The 17,271-nt window shown below is 42.5% G+C and overlaps 1 protein-coding gene across 10 annotated transcripts in view; it reads left to right on the top strand.

Annotated features, from left to right (window-relative positions):
• MYRIP (myosin VIIA and Rab interacting protein) overlaps positions 1-17,271 on the top strand; it is a 347,529-nt gene that overhangs the window by 313,138 nt on the left and 17,120 nt on the right. For 7 of the 10 annotated variants that reach the window (XM_070237958.1, XM_023620700.2, XM_070237957.1 and 4 more), the window contains one exon: positions 16,350-16,544. The exons of the other annotated variants lie outside the window; for them this stretch is intronic. In XM_070237958.1, the coding sequence (XP_070094059.1) occupies positions 16,350-16,544 (195 nt within the window). The remainder of the gene's footprint in view (positions 1-16,349; positions 16,545-17,271) is intronic. 10 annotated transcript variants of the gene reach the window in all.

The following is a 17,271-nucleotide window of genomic DNA, read 5'->3' as shown; positions in this document are numbered from 1 at the left end:
GCAATAAAATCCATCAAGTGTGCATTGTACTAATCACTCCCATACTATTTAAACTGTTCTTGAGCATTGAAAAATTGAAAATACCCAAGTTTATTTTATTTATTTAAAACCTTAGTCTGAATCTGACCCCAAAATCACAAAACACCAAAAACTTACATATTAACTCACTGGCTAATAAACATTCAAAAATTCTCAATGTGGTAGCAAATTGTTTCCAACTACTACGTATTAAAATAATAATTTACAGTGGTCAAGTAGGATTTAGTCTAGGAATGTGATGTCAATTTTAGGATGCCTATTAACATTTTTCATTGTATTTACAGGTTAATAGAGGGAAAACATGATTCATATTAAGTTCCCAGATTGATGTTTGACATATACTAGGAACTTCATAAATATTGAATGAAAAATGAATTCCAAAACAACAGCTGATAAAGTTAAGCAACAGTTTCTAATAAAATAGGAAGATAAAATCTCAATAGCAATGGCTACTAGCCTTTCGAAGGTTGCAGACCTCTTCAGGAATTTGATGAAAGCTATGAACCCTCTCTCCATAAAAGTGTAAAGAATGAAAATTATTTGGATGGAATTGGAGGGTTCACAGACCCCCTGAAGCCCATCCTTTTACTCTAAGTTTAAAAATTCCCATTAAGGATGGGAAGAAGTCAAAGATGGCTTTTATTACTTTCATCGTTCCACATTGTTCTGAAATTCTCACCGATGCAGTAAGATAAGAAATAAAAGTTACTCATAATGGATAGCAGAAAACTAAATTATAATGATGTATTACTGGCTTTCTGACTTCTGAATTAAAATAATAAAATCAATGGAAAAGATTATTGGAAATAGTGTGTTTGGCAGGGTGGCCTACCACAAAAGAGTAATACATAAGCAAAGGTTTCCCATATACCAGCAAAAAACTCTCATGAAATGCAAAGGAAAACCCTAATTACAATAGCAACCAAAGTGTATGCAGTGCTGAACATGAACTTGGCATGCAACGCCCAGCCATCCCACTCCCAGGTGTCCACCCAAGAGAAATGAAGACCTGAGTCCATATTTAAAAAAAAGAAAAAAAAAAAGGGGGATTGGGAATGTTTATAATAGCTCTGTTCACAATCACCAAAAGCTGGAAAAAACCCAAATGTCCATCAATGTGTGAACAGACAAACTGTGGTACATCCATACAATGCACTACTCAGCAATAAAAAGGAACAAAGCACTTTTACATGTAACAACATAGATTAATCTCAAAAGCATTATGCTGAGTGAAAAAAAGACAGACTCAAAAGTTTACATATTGTCCATCTATATGACATTCTGGAAAAGGCAAAACTATAGGGACAGGAAACATATTAATGGTTACAAGAGGATGGCATAGGTGGAAGTTTAATATAAAGACATACGAGGGAAATTTTTAGTGTGCTGGAAATATTCTGTATCTTAATTTGGTTTTGTTACACAACAGCCTGCATTTGTCAAAACTCATAGAACTGTATGCGTTTAAGGGTAAATTTTACTCTATGTAATTAAAAGAATTTTACTGTATATGATACATACACACGTACACATTTATATACATTCACAAAATGGCCTTGAATAACTTAACTAGAAATGTGTAAAACCCATATGAATAAAATTAACTAACTTTGCCAAGAGACGTAAAGAAAGACTGAATAAGTGTAAAAACATATCCTGTGCCTGGATGGGAAAATTTCATACTTTTATAGATGTCAGTTTCCTTAAACTAATGCAAAAATTTAAAAGAATTCCAATCATCTTAATGGGATTTTTTTTTGAAACTTGACAAAATTTTTCTGAAGTTCATCTGGAAGGATAAATGCGTAAGACATAGCCAAGAAAATTGAAGAAGGTAATAAAAGTACTAATAGATAAGAAAATTTCAACCCTAATAATACCAGTGGTGCTAGCACTGGAATAGGTAGACAGATTCATAAAACACAGTAGGAAAATACAGAAACATATATATGTACTGTGACATGATATCAGTGCATTTAATATCACTGGAGAAAGGATAGATTATTTAACAGATCATCCAGTGCAAGCTGGTAATCATTTGATTTAAAAAATTAATTGGATCCATCACACCAAATATAAGAATGAATTCTCAATGGGTAGGAGTTTAAAATGTTAGATAAAAGAAAATATGCAATTGATAGAATAAATTATAGGTGAGTGTTTTATAACATTGGGATAACAAAGCCCAGAAACCTTAAAGGATTAAAATATATGCTGCATAAAATTAAGAACTCACAGAAGAGTGACATTAGCAAGATGGCCGAATAAAATGTCCCTTCCTTGTATCCCCCTCTCAACAACAATGCGGCATCCATCCACAGACAAAAGTGCCTTTGTGAGAGCTCTGGGATCCAGCACCATATGCCAAGGGACCCAGGGGGACTCTAGCCACGCGTGCATCAGGTAGTAGGCATTCAAACCTTGGTCCAAGCTGTGGACCCTGAAGTGGCCCATCCACAGGCTCCAGCCCCTCTCAGGTATGGCCTAGGAGCCCCTGGAGAACACTGACTTTGACAATTACCCACATCTGAGAGAGCCTTTGTGGAAGTATAGGAAGCCAGAGGAGAAGTTCCAGCACACTGTTGGAGCGAAAAACAATCTGAGACTGGACACATTGGAGAGGGTAAGAGTAACAGTTTGACTTTACCCACATCACCCCTCCCTCAAGACTGCACAGCTCAGTGCCAAGAGGGCCTTTCTTGGCCCATGATTTCTCCCAGTGGGGAAGAGAGAAGGTGAGAGCATATAAGTAAGTGCTGGCTTCTCCACCTGTGCGGGACGCTGCCAAAGAGTTGAGCAGCTCCAGGGCCTGGAATGTACCAAAGGGACTCAGATCCATTAACTGGGTCAGAGATTCCACCTGCAGAAGGATGAAATTAGACCCCCATCTTACACCACTCACAAAAATTAACTTGAAATGGATTAAAGACTTAAACACAAGACTTGAAACCATAAAACTTCTAGAAGAAAACCTAGGGAAAAACCTCCTTGATATTGGTCTTGGCAATAATTTTCTGCATATGACAACAAAAGCATATGCAACAAAAGCAAAAAAAAAACAAATGAGTGGGAGGACTACATCAAACTAAAAAGCTTCTGCACAGCGAAAGAAACAATCAACGAAATGAAAAGGCAACCTACAGAACAGGAAAAAATATTTGCAAACCACATATGTGATAAGAGGTTAATACCCAAAATATATAAGGAACTCATACAACTCAGTAGTGAAAAAGAAAACAATCCAACTCAAAAATGGGCAGAAGACCTGAATAGACATTGCTCCAAAGGCATACAAATGGCCAGCAGGTACGTGAAAGATGCCCAACTTCACTAATCATCAGGGAAATGCAAATCAAAACCACAATGAGCTATCACCTCACACTTGTTAGAATGGCCATTCTCAAAAAGACAAGAGAGAAGTGTGGGTGGGTGAGGGTGTGGAGAAAAGGGAACCCTTGTGCACAGTTGATGGGAATGTAAATTGGTACAGCCACTATGGAAAACAGTATGAATGTTCCTCAAAAAATTAAAAATAGAAATACCATATGATCCAGTTATCTCACTTCTGGGTATACAGTCATGTGTCACTTAACAACAGGGATATGTTCTGAGAAATGTGTCATTAGGCAATTTCATCATTGTGCAAACATCATAGAGTGACTTACATGAAGTTAGATGCTATAGCCTACTACACAGCTAGGCTATATGGTACTAATCTTATGGGACCGCTGTCACATATGTGGTCCGTTGTTGACCAAAACATCATTATGTGGTACATGACTGAATATCCAAAGGAAATGAAATCAGGATCTCAAAGAGATATCTGCACTCCCATGTTCACTGCAGCATTATTCACAGTAGCCAAGATATGGAAGCAACCTAAGCATCCATCAATGGGTGAATGGATAAAGAAAATGTAGTGTGTATATATGTACAGTGGAATATTATTCAGCCATGAGAAATAGAAAATTCTGCAATTTGTGACAACATAGATGGACCTTGAGGGTATTATGCTAAGTGAAATAAGTCAGACAAAGACAAATACTGTATGATCTCATTTATGTATGGAATCTAATAAAGCTGAACTCAAAGAAACGTAGAGTAGAATGGTAGTTACCAGCGGCTGGAGATGGGGAGATGTTGGTCAAAGGGGATCCGATGTACAGCCTGGTGACTGTAGTTAACAATATTGTATTATATACTTGAAAGTTACTGAGAGAGTAGATCTTAAACATTCTCACCACAAAAAAAAAGTAATTATGTGAGGTGATTAAGGTATTAACTAGACCTCTTGTGGTAATCATTTCACAATATATAAATATATCCAATCATCAAATTATACACCTTAAACTTACACAATGCTATATGTCAATTGTATCCTAACAAAGCTGGGGGGAAAAAGACATGTTAATTAAAAACAACAATAAAAGGCAAACAATAATTGGGAAGATATGTTACTTAAATATACAATGGGCAAAGAACTAATATCCTCATAATCACAAATACATAAAAGGGCAATGCACATAAGCAAGCAATTCACCAAAAAAAAAAAAAGACTATAAATGACCAATAAGCATATGAAAAAATATTAAACTCCAATCGTATTTCAACTGTATTCAATACAACACCTAGCCCAGAATTTGGCATGTGGTTTGCACATTCACTTTTCACTTTTTCCATTCAACAAATGCACATTGAGGCGCTGGGAAAACAGCCATGAACAGGGCAAAGTTCATCATTTGTTCAGACAAGCAATAAAAATGCAAACTGATATTATGAAATGCCACTTTGCCTAACAAATTGGATGATTAAGAAGAGCAATAATTGATGCTGGTAAGAATTCAGAGAAACAGGCAGTCTCATGCACACAAAATAGTGGGAGCACATATTTATTAGCACACTGGTAACTTGGTAACTCAGAGCAATCGAAGTGTGCGTAGCCTTTGCTCCAGCAATTGTTCTTTCAATCACGTACACAAGGAAAACTGGACAAGCAGCCAAGGGTATATCACAATGCAGTTCATCAAGTGTTGTATTTTTATTGTAGAGAAACATTGGAAACAACCTAAATGTCCAACAGTGAGGGACTCAGGGAAACAAAGGAGATGAGGTCCAGAGAACAGATAGGGCCTCAGTATTGGAATAGCAAAGACGGAGTGGTCCAGATACAAGAGAGAGGGTGAACTCTCTGAACTAGAAGGCAAATTTTTCTTCTGAAAGTACGAGGAGAGTAGAATTGGAGATTCAAGATTGTGGAAAGGGTTGGAAATAAGTTATTGCATAGAACAGGAAAGAAAAAGTGTGGAGAAATAGAAAGGAGGCCCAGGCAGCAGTAAAGGCCTGGATTAGGTCAGAGATCACAAACATTTACCTGAGATGTAAAGAGCCTGCAAAAGAATACAGCAACCTTGAATGCAAATAAATGCAGAATGCAAGTCAATTCTGTTCTAGTAGCAGGTCTATTCCTAAATCCACATCATTTGGCATAATTACACAGCACAGCTCAAGTGGTTCTGGGATTTACAATAGAATTCTTCATTTCAGGGTTTCTAATTTCACCGTTATTTGCAATGGACTAAAATTTGCAGATGAATTTCAAACCAGATTGGAGGGTGGGGGGATAAAATGTTAATTCCACCCATAATAGGAGCAAAAAATGTGAAACTTAACAAGAAAACTGCAGATCGCCAAAAAAAGCTAGCAGTTTGCTAGTAGGAAAACAGTGTAAAGATGAATTCTTCCAAAATTGGGTGGAAGCTTAATATAATTCAAATCAAAATCTGAACCAGACATTTCGTAACTTTTTCAAAAGGATTCAAAAAGTCCTCTGATATAAAAAAAAGTCAAGAATAGTTTAGAAATGTTTAGAAAAAAATAAAAGAGGACCTATCTATTAAGATATTACATTATGCTTTAAGGGCACAGTAATTAAATTTGTGAGATATTGACACAAGATTGCAATGAAATAGTCTGGAAGTACAGCCTAGAATACAGTAAAATTTAATTCACAATTTATCTTGTGATTCCCTCCCACCTCTCACCCCTGGTTGGGAAGAGATCCACTCTTAATAAATGGTGTTGGGACAAACGCTCACTAGTTCTTTGGGGGAGCAGGGGACACGGCGAGAGGGGAAGGAGAAGGAATGACGGAGCTTCCTGGTTGTAGGCCCAGCAATGCGTCCAGGAGACAATAAAGAAAGACATGCCAGCTTTCCTTCTGAGAGGTGGTGGCACAGGCTCTGGAGGTTGAATCTCTGTTTACTCACCATTTATTCAACAAATATTCTTGTACTTCTGGATTAATTGTTGAACTATTCTAAGAGCTGAAATACAGTTGGGATAAAAGAGGAAAGTTCCCCGCCCTCATGGGATTTACCTTCTATTGAAGGAGTCACCTGGCAAACATCAAACACATAAAGGGGAAGATGTCAGATAAGTGCCTTGATGGGGCAGTGATGGGAGGAAGTTGGGAGGAGGATGAGTCCTGGATGGTGTAGTCCTTTCTGACCAAATGTCTTTTGGACTGAAATCTGAAGGACTAGAAGGAAGAAGTCAGGCAAAGATTGAAAGGACGGGCTTACCAGGCAGAGGAACACAGGCAGACCTTGAGTTGGAAGTGACTGTGTAAGCTCAAGGAACAGATTAAAGAGCCAGGGTGGCTGGAACAATGTGGGCAAGAGGAGAGTGATGGGAGAGGTGAGAAAGGTCAGGGGTCAGAGCAAGCAGAGCTGTGTCGACCACACAGAGAACTTGGGTTCTTATTCTGGGCAAGGTAGGAAGCACCTGGAAAGCTTTCAGCAGAGAAGTAGCAAGGAGGACCTTACGTTTATCAAGATCACCCTGGCTGCCATGTGCCACCTCCTTTCCAAGTGAATGTGGGAGGTGGTTTTCTGTCTCATCAGGCTTCTTTAGGGCTGAGTGCATGCTCTGGTGGCGTCCTGGTTACGCCAGTGGTGGGGAGATGTTTCCAGTGAGTATCAGGAGCTGTTTTTCTGAGGATCAGCAAGGATACAAGTATAAAAAACAAAAAAGACTGATGACCGTGATCACCTCCTCTGCCGAGAAAGGAAGTGCTGCCTGTTCTACACAGGATTGGTCAAAGGTAATGGCCCCAGTGTCCCCCTCCTCTCTCACCTTGGCCAGGTCCTGAAGTGGCCTTGCTCAGATGGCCTACATCAAACAACAGGGACTCCACCCAGGAAGGGAATGAAAATGACCTCAGGGAAACATACAGACCAGCGGGTTTAATTCTGGAACTAAACTACAAATAGCACACTTTTTAAAATTCATTTTTATAATCGCCATCAAAAAAAGAAAATCTTATTTCTTTCATAAAAGGCCTTGACCACCAAAACCTAGATGATTTAAGAACCCAAACATTCCTAGAGGTCAGTTCTCTAATCTCTGTCATGTTTCATTGTTTCAGTTTATTAGATACGCTGATTTATTAGGTTCATGCTCACTTTCTTTCCACAGTTCTTTGCCACCCTCTTTCATCAAGTCAGTCTTCAGGGACGTGAGTCTGTTCGTGGAGAATGTATTTTGACGGGTTGTGGAGACATCACCGGAGCGCCTTCTGTTTCATGAATTTTTCTAGCAGATTTCTGTCAACTATTTAGGAGGACATATGGAGTTTCTTTTTCTTACTTTTGAAAAGGGAAAAAATACATGAAATCAGAGCATTTGGACAAATTTGCTTGCTTACTCTGGTAGTTTGATAGAAGCATTTCATAAAGCCAAGACAGCATCTGTAATATGGGACAGAAAAGTTAGGAGTGGACTGTAAAGTCTGGATCACATTTAGAGCAGATTTTCTTATAGACCACATTCTTTTCCACTCTGATTGTCCTTGGCAGCTCAACCCCAGGTGGACGCAGTAAGGCTCAGAACAAGAGCTTGTCGCTCAGGAGATCTCAAGCTCTATTGTGTGGCTCCGTCTGTGGTGTGCCAAATCAACACACTCATTCGGATTGATGTCAGTTGGTAGAGGCTGCAAAACGACCTGTGGGTTCCCAGTATTAGGCCCTTCTCTTGCTGATCCGTTGTTCACTGATAGGATTATTCATTCCGATTCTGTTTCACCATTCCTTCCTACAGTCTATTGGGTCCAGGAATTATGGGCATGGAGGAGGTGGTGTGACAGGTGGGAAGGAGCATGGGCTATGGGGACCAAAGTCTCTGGCTCAAATCCCAGTTCTTTATCTTCTTCACTGAGCCATGGTTTCTTCATCTCTAAAGCTGGAATTAAAACATCAACCATGTCAGGTTGTTGTGAGGGTTAATGAAACAATGAGAAGCCTGGAGTCATACAGGCACAGAATGGACCCACATTAACTCTGGGCTGGCTGGCTTCTTCCTTCTTCTCTTCCCTCCTAAAGGAGTCTCTCAGGAGCAGCATTCGGCAGGGGAGAGGGTGTGGCGCCATATGTATTCTGTGCAACTTGAACAGGTAAAAGGCTTTTCCACTATGCCTGGAATTCCTCCATGGGAGCCACCCCTTTGTGTTCAAACATGTCTTCAGAAGACCCCTGTTGCAGTTCTTTCTGCTACTTGGGATGTCCACTGCCCCCTGCTAGCCCCCTAAGGAAAATTCATTTATCACGGGCTGAAAGGAGGACTGGAGGGCCCACATTTTTACCATTTTCTCATTTTTACTAAAGCCAACTCTGAAGGTTGTGTCCCCCCCAAACTCGCTCAGGAAACTTGACATCAAAAATATGAATTCAAGATAAAGACTAAACAAATGATGTGGAGGTCATTCTCTTTTGGCAATCACTCCTCTTGGGTTGTGAGAAAAGGAGCTTTGAAATATTATATTTTTCCTTATTTCAAAAGCTTAACGAACCCTTCTTTCTCTCCAGTGTCTAAATCTCCCTTAATGGTCTCAGTTTCTTCCAGATCACTCAGCTGGAAAGCACAGCAGCATCCTGCCATCTCCTTCTTCGTCACCCTACAGCCACAGCATTCTCTCCATTCTCTTTCCAGAATATTGCACCTTCTGTGCTTTTATTCCCACTGCAGCCGCCCCACTTCAGGCCCTTGTGGCCTTTGATTCAAGCTGCAGTAATAGTTTCCAGTGCTTTTCTCTGCCTCTGATTCTCCCCAACCCTAAATCTGTCCCTCCCACAGCAATCAGAATCACCTTTCTAAAGCATAAGTCTCTCCTGCCGGCATGTTACGAACCTGGGCTTTGGAATCAGGCAGACCTGGGTGCAAATCCCAGCTCCTTCAGGGCAAACCACATCACCTTCCTAAGCCTCAGTTCCTCATCTGTAAGACAGAGTGATCATAGTACTGCATCATAGGGAGCTTAGGAGGGTCAAATGAGCAAGGCACCTAGTAAGCACTCAGTAAATGCGAGCTCTTGATAGCCACAGCAAGAACCAGCAGTGGCACCTGATTGACAGCAGTACAAAACTCAAACTCTTGAGCTTGGCATTCAGGGCACTGTAAGACCCAGGCCCTGCCTTTCTTTTCCTATTTGTCATCCATCCTCTGCACACCCTGGGCTGCCATGCCATTCCCTGTGCATGCCACGCCATCACACTTCCAAGACCAGTCTCCTCACATCCTTCAGCGGGAAATACTGGTCTCATCTCTATTTCTCAACATCTTTCTTGTGTTTCTAGATTCACCCCAAAGTTCCCTCTGCAGGCACACAGCCTGTTGCTCACAGTGCAGGGTGGGTCCTGTCTTCTGCTACCCGCTGTTGGTCTTCCTGCCCTTCTCCCCTCTCTGCTTTCTGCTGACTGGGACTGTGGCTTACTCACTTCTGCATCCCCCTCAGGGCCCAGTGCAGCACCTGACAGAGTAGATGCTTTCTGAGGCCTTGAATTAAATTCCCGATGGTGGAAAATACTAGGTGATGTTTGAGGGCTTCGTTTGTTCTGTTTCCCAGCTAGGCAATGACATACCTTGTGTTTATTGCATGTCAGTACATACGGTTCAGTCTGCTGAAACTGTGTGTAAACTATCAGGGTCCTGTGTGTGTTAGTGTGTCTGTCGGGGTGTGTGTGTGTGTGTGTGTGTGTGTGTGAGTGTCAGTGTCAAGTTGCTTACTGTCATTTCTTAAGACAGAACATTCTGTATTCTGATATCATGCCCTCCTTTTTTGGTGTTAAGTTGTCCCTTCTTTATGAAATTATGGTGGCGGCAGGCAAGAGTAGAGCGTAGTGGCTTTTTTGAATTTAATATTCTTACTTGACAAGTAAGAAAAAAACTGGGAAAGAAAGACCAGCAAAGTTTAACTTTTTCTGGTAAAAAGCATTCTTCAAAACACCAAGTAGGCAAGGAAAGATGTTTTAGGAGCACAGTACATAATGAAAGGCATCTAAGCCATGAGGCTGTCACCAATAATGTGCCCACCTAGAGCCAGCAGGGCAAGTGGGAGGGGTTTGAGGAGGGGCTGACAGCTCTGGACCCAGACACTGTGTGGACACTTGACACCTGGCTGTCTGATTTAATCTTCTCAAAAATCCCTTGAGCTAGATGGTGTTATCTCCATTTCACAGCTGAGGTTCAGAGAGGTTAAGTTATTTGCTCAGAGTCACACAGTACATCCTGAATTTCCCAAGCCTCATGGTCTTGTGTGTGTGATGAGATGGTCGCATTAGCATCAGTCCCCAATAGGAAACCATAAGACCACAACACCCACCTCTATTGTCTCCCTCCGTTATTTAGGGGAATCTAGGGGAGGGTTCTCCCACGTGTTCATGAACAGCCCACTCATGGGGCTGCTCTGAGCCCTCACTGATGTCTGGGGAGGGCCTCAGTCCCCCAGAGGACAGGCCTCACCAGGCCACAGCTGCACAGGTGCCCTCTCACAGAGAGACTCCAGATCAGCCAGACCAGGGCCAATTTATGACTCTCCTGCACCCAAGCACTTTCACTTTTGTGGGACCCTCCCTCCTAAAAAAACATTTAAAAAACACCTTTCACCACTATTGGTATAAAGATTAAATATATTATGTATTAAAACATGTTCCTGGACCTAAGGGTTCTTTTTTTTTTTCTTCCGATTTTAAAAGAAATAAAAACATTTTCGTGGGCCCCTAAAAGAACAATGGGCCCTAGGCTCCATGCCTGCTGTGCCCAAGGGCAAGGAGGCCCTTTACAAGACCCTGCTGGAGTGGCTGTCCCTTCACCACCGGCCCTCCCTGTTTCCTAGATTGACCCATGGACCTCAAAGCACGCTGCTTGTTTCTGTATCTCACAAAACCCTCGTGTCAGCGTCCCTTCAGCTTCGACCTGTTTAGCCTTTTTGCTCTTGTTATAAGTGTCAGAATAATCCCTGAGGCAGAGCTAGAAAAATCTCTCTTCTGCTCCAGATACCTGTGCACCTCATTTAATCCTCAAAGCTTCCCCCACATTGTATTAGATTATATCATATCAAGTTGCATAAATAGATACCCCAGGCCTCTGTCGCAGCCCCAGTTCATCATACACAGCCAGACACCAAATCTGTTTTGGCTCAGCTGAGCCGGCAGACACACATGCATGCACATGCCCAAGGGTAGAGCTGGGGCTGGAATCAGCCCTCTGTCATTCCACAGTGTTCTATTTCTATGAAGCCAGGCATCTAATGAGCCCCTGCTGCTCATATGTTCACAAGCTTGAGATATTCTGGTAAGGAGCATTCCTGTTTATTCCAGTTTGAAATGAGTTTGCATTTCTTTGTCTAACACAGAGCTTTGAAACGAATGCTAGCACTGGAAAAATCTCAGGAAAATTTTCAAGGATTGCTAATAAGCAGATCTATCTAGTGTTTAGGGTGAAAATGTTTTCTTCTTTAGAATTCTGAAGACTTTGAATCTCCCCTTGGCAGCACCTCGCATTCTGCATGTCTTTGGAAAACAGTTTATAAGGAAGAGTAAATGGAGGTAGAATTGGTTTCTAGGAACATGTTTTATATGAAGAGAAAGTGCATGGGGACAGGATGGAGAGATTGCCAAGGCTACAGTTTTGGGTCCATTGAAATGGCCACTGTGGGAGGACCCCAACCTCACAGTGGTTCAGAACCTTCTTAAAGGTCTGCATGGTCCTATTGCTGGTTACGGCCGGGCAGGAACCATGTTTTGTTAAGTCTTGGTTAAGATTGCTTGTTTCTCTGCCTCGCCGAGAAGCAATCAAGAAAACACTGGAGTGTATCTCATCACCTTCTGTACCCCGAGGGGTGGACTGTTTGCTTCAGCCCCAGAGGTTGTGAAGTTGACATTATTGATTTGATGTTGCACATGGGGCTGTGACCCAGACTGAACCCTAGAAGTGGACACTCGTGCTCTGAGTGGTGACCATCGGGGTCGGGAGAACGAGGAGTGTGAGTACATCAGAGCAAACGCATCCCATGGTGGATCAACAACTCAAAGCATGCGCTCCAGCTGTGTGAAGTCGTATTGGCACACGCTGGACATTTCAAAAGGGAGTTGCGCATGTATGTGGGACTTAATAAAATGTGTTGTTTAATTTGTATTTCTTTGATCTCTAGAACGTTGAATTTGGTGACTATGTGGGCTCACTGGCCATTTTCATTCTATTATCTCTGGGGCCCTTGGCCACAAATGTCTTTGAGGCCAACCTTCTTCTGCAGTGGCTCCTATTCTGTCAGCTGATTTTCTCCACACTCTCACCTCTCCCTTATTTGATGCCATGAAACTGTCACATCTGATCCATCTTGTCATTAACGTCTGGAGTAGCATCAGCTACTGTGATAGAGAGCTCTCTCTGGGCTCTCGAATCGTGCTTTGTGCCAGTTTTGCTCATCTCTCTGGGCTGTAAGCAATAAAGCAAAAAGGATCCTTTAGCTTTTCATTTCTCCCCCTGCCAGGGCCCTTGAATCCCCACTAGCTTTTCATCTGAACAAAACCCTGTCCAGTGCTAAATATGGCTTTATTTAATGTAATTGTAGAAGGTGCTTTCTGCTTTTAAATCTAGACTGGGCAGGGAACAGGACATTTACATTACAAGTCATTGTTAGCCCTGTAGCAAATCTTCTCATCTCTTACTGGGCCAGTGAGTAAACTCCGGAACAGGGAGGGGAGGTGCCCCAGCTAATTAAATCCCAGTTATCTGAACTTCCACTGGGTGCACCGTCCATTCCCACCCCCGCATCCCCCGCCAACAGCCCACACCTGTGTAATGGACGAGGCACACTTGATTCTCTGCGGGTGGGGTTGCTTCCCGACAAGTGCTTGTGGATTCCAATTTGTGTTTTCCCATCGAGAGCAAAACTGGGTCACCAAACAAACAGATCTTGTCCATTTTTCATGCAGTTTTTTTTTCAGTCACTTCCCCCTGCAGGGGGCTAGTGCCCCTCTGCAGTGTTCTAGGGCTTTAATCAGACCAGAGACCTTCCAAAGTGAAGCTGTGGCACTCTCCTCAGACCAGCTGCTGGGACTCCTCACTCTGACTCAAGGGCAAATGCAAGTACCTTTAGGGGCCAAGAATATATGTCATAGGGTATATGGGGTAGGACTAAAGGCATGCCATGAGGGCAAGGACTTCATCCATTGTCCACTGCTTTATCCCAGCACCTGGAGCAGAGCCTGCACACCACAGGCCCCCTAGTAAAGTATGTAGAATGAACAATGGGGACTGCAGAAAACTAGGAAGTGCCTATCTCACAGAAGGCATTCTTGTCAAAAGGCATGCCTGTGGGGCCAGCCCGGTGGTGCTGCAGTTACTTTCGCACGTTCCGCTTCTCACTGGCCCGGGATTTGCCGGTTCGGATCCTGGGTGCAGACATGGCACCGCTCGGCAAAAGCCGTGCTGTGGTAGACGTCCCACATATAAAGTAGAGGAAGAGGGGCATGGGTGTTAACTCAAGGCCAGTCTTCCTCAGCAAAAAGAGGAGGATTGGCAGTAGTTAGCTCAGGGCTAATCTTCCTCAAAAGAAAAAAAAAAGGCATGCCTCTGGGTAATATTTGGCATCCAGCTTGCAACTCCTATGATTAAATAAGGGAGGCTATTTATGAATGGAATGGAACAATGACTGCCAAGCAACACTGATGTCCAATTTATTGCTTTGATATTATATGTTTAATTGGAGTCAGGATGCAGATAACTCCTCTTCATGGTTAAGCACCTCTTAAGTCATTCCCATTAATAACTTTGGCCCTTTAATGATCCTGGACTAATTAGAGATTTGTGTAAATTTTCACTTTCTCTTCTATCATGCTGTGATCTTTTTTTTCTGAATCCTTTACTCATGTGTCTTTCTGTTCAAAAGATGTACAAAGGCATCTCTTCTACCAAATAAGGGCAAACTTTCTGGATGCAAGTTTTATTTACTAAGAGAAGAGTAATAAATTTGCTTTCATACATACAGCATTGCCCTTTCTAAAATGGATTTAAGCAAACAGTGGCAGCTGTTTCATGCCAAAATCATTTTGAGCCCAATTCATCTCCAAAATCTGCCACGTCAAGTTATAGGGTCATGATAGTTGTGGACAGCCTTTGCAAGTTTTTCCTAAAATGAAGAGTTGGTCCTGACTGCTCCCTTGGATACTGCCCTTATTCTGGCATGTCTGTGTCACCATCTCTCCATCCCATTCTGATACTCCAGACCCAATTTTTTTTGGTTAGTAGCAAAATCTCTTGAACAAAAATGAGTGTAACTGTTGGCTGTTGTGGAATAGACAGGCTGGAGAGGAGCCCACTGAGCACACGTTCCCTAACCCTAGGATGGATTGACAGGTATGAGACCATGTGCCTTAGTGTGGAATCCCAGAACCAGCTTCTACACTGTGGAGTCAGCCACTAACCTGTCACTTAGACACTTTTATTCCCTAATGAAGCATGAGGGCTGTTGAAAACATCCTCCAGTGAAACAAAACCTGCGGTAGAATCTACTTGAAGGAACAAAATTTGCAAAATCAAGCCATAGCTATCATTAGTATGTTGGCCAGGAAATATGAGTCAGATAAGTACCTTAGAAGGTACCAAAGGCATTAAAATCGCAGATTTTCTCGAAACATTTTGCTGGTAAACATACACACACACGCGCGCACTCACACACACACACGTGCAGGCAATATTTGACTTCCAGTTTACAAATCCTGTGATGGGATAAATAAAATTAATAATAGATGGAAACCATTACTGCCAAGCAACATTGATCTCCAGCTTACAACTTCGTGCTATATGTTCAGATGAACTCAGAGATGCAGATAATTCTTTGTGGATGAAGTACCTCTACTCCATTAATGACCTTAGCCCAGATCTCGACTGTTTGTAATTTTGAGCCATGAATGTAAAAGCTAGAAGCAACTTGTGTCAGTTAGGAATATATTCAGCCAGAGATAACAGAGAACCCGGCCAACAGTGGCTTCAGTGGAAGGGGTTATTTTTCTCATGTAACAAGATGTTCACAGGCAGGTGGTGACTCACAGTGGTCCGGCTGATCCAGTGCTATCTGGGCCCACGCTCTTTCGCTCTTTCTGATCCACCTTACTCAGCATTTTGGTATTCCTCCTCACCCTTGTCCTGACTGCACATCTGTGATCAAAGCAGAAAGAACTGGAGAAGGACAGCATCAGCTACATCTATTTACCTGATTAGGAAAACAAAAGCTTGTCTAGAAACCCCCACAGTAGGCTTTCCCTTCAGGCTCACTGGTCAGAACTATGTCACATGACCACCCCTAGCTGTAAGCGAGTCTGGGAAATGGAGTATTATTTTTGGTTTAGCCTCCATGGTGGAGGACAGTAGGGGAGAATGGGTTTGAGAATAGGTCTATGAGCTAATACAGTAGCAATCAAGACACTGTAGAGAAACTCTTTTCCAATATTCTCATTGTACAGGTGACAAAACTGAGCTCCAGAAATGGGGAAGTGACTTGGTCAAGGTTGCATAACTAGATGAAGTTAGAGCCATATCTAGAGCCCAAGTCTCCTAATTCTCAGTCCAGAAGGCTACCCGCTGGACCACACCATGGGTGTAGTTTGACAGAGTCTGTGCCTGAAGCTCCACTGAGGAGGTAAAATATCATCCAGAAAATTAGGTAATGGATACAAAGCTGTCAGCAGTGGGCAGAGGACGTAACAGCTTCTACTTGAGCTTTCCTTCCTCCCTCCCTAAGAATCTGAAATAATTCAGTGAGAGTCACAGAAGCTAGGCCAGGTCAGATCAGGCCTCCTCTAGGCTCCTTCCTGCTATGTGGATTTTTTAGCTTCACGTTCTTTCGGCACATTGATGTTTGTATATGTTATAATAGAATCAATCGCATGATGAGCACCATGATAATGTAGAATTTCCATGTCATTGTTAATGTGCTGTTCTTGTCTTCTGTCCCCTTCTGTTATTGGACCAAACAGAAGTATTCTGCTGTTTCTCTCTGCAACATCTCCACAGAAGTCCTGAAAGTTATCAACGCCACAGAGGAGTTGATAGCAGAGTCTGCAGGGCCCTGGGAGTTCCCACCTGTCCCTCCTGACAGAGAGAAGGAGACATTTCCTCTTGGGACAGACCAAGTGAGACTGGATGAGCAGCTGACTTCCCTGGAAGAAAACGTAAGACAGTGTGGATATGCCACGTCAGGGCAAACGTGTGAAGAAGAAGCTGATGAAGTTATAACTCATCACAAAGAGTGCAACGACACACACACACCACCACCACCACCATAGCAAACACATTCTCAGGAAGGGACTTAGGCTGGGTTTCCCAGAAGCAGACCCTGAGATGAGGCTTTGCGCATAAGTGATCTATTAAGGAAGTGCTCCCAGGGGAGGCTGGTAAGGGAGTAGGGAAAGAACGGGAGAGGGAAGAAGCCAAGCAAAGGTATGATCTTAGACAAAGAGTAGCTTTGACCTGATCCTGCAGGGAACTCTGGGGTATCAGTTACATCTCAGAGTTGTCCTGACGTCAGGCAAAGGAACTGGCCCTTCTATAGCCAGCAGGCTCTTCAGTCGCTAGGTGGGAGCAAAGTGTCGACGGTAGCCCAAAGGTAGTCTTATGTATAGATTTGAGTTGTTGGGAACAAAAAGCACACTGAAGCTTGAGGGATTGGGAGGGGAGTATGCAGAAACTATAAAAGGAATCCATGGGGATCCAGGTGGAGCATTGCCAGTGCCCCACAGGGAATGAGGGTGGTTGCCAATAGAACTTAGTTACTACAACTGGTCTGCCCTGCTTCACAGATAAGTCTGCCAGCAATGGATTTTTCTATCCTTCTGACTTGTGAGGAAAGAAAGAATGTGATAGATTCTTACTTATAGATATCCACGATCATTGTTGTGT

This window comes from Equus caballus, chromosome 16, assembly GCF_041296265.1.
Source record: "Equus caballus isolate H_3958 breed thoroughbred chromosome 16, TB-T2T, whole genome shotgun sequence".
Classification (NCBI taxonomy): domain Eukaryota; kingdom Metazoa; phylum Chordata; class Mammalia; order Perissodactyla; family Equidae; genus Equus; species Equus caballus.
Note: the sequence above shows the minus strand (reverse complement) of the source record. Positions and strands in the feature narration are given on the sequence as shown.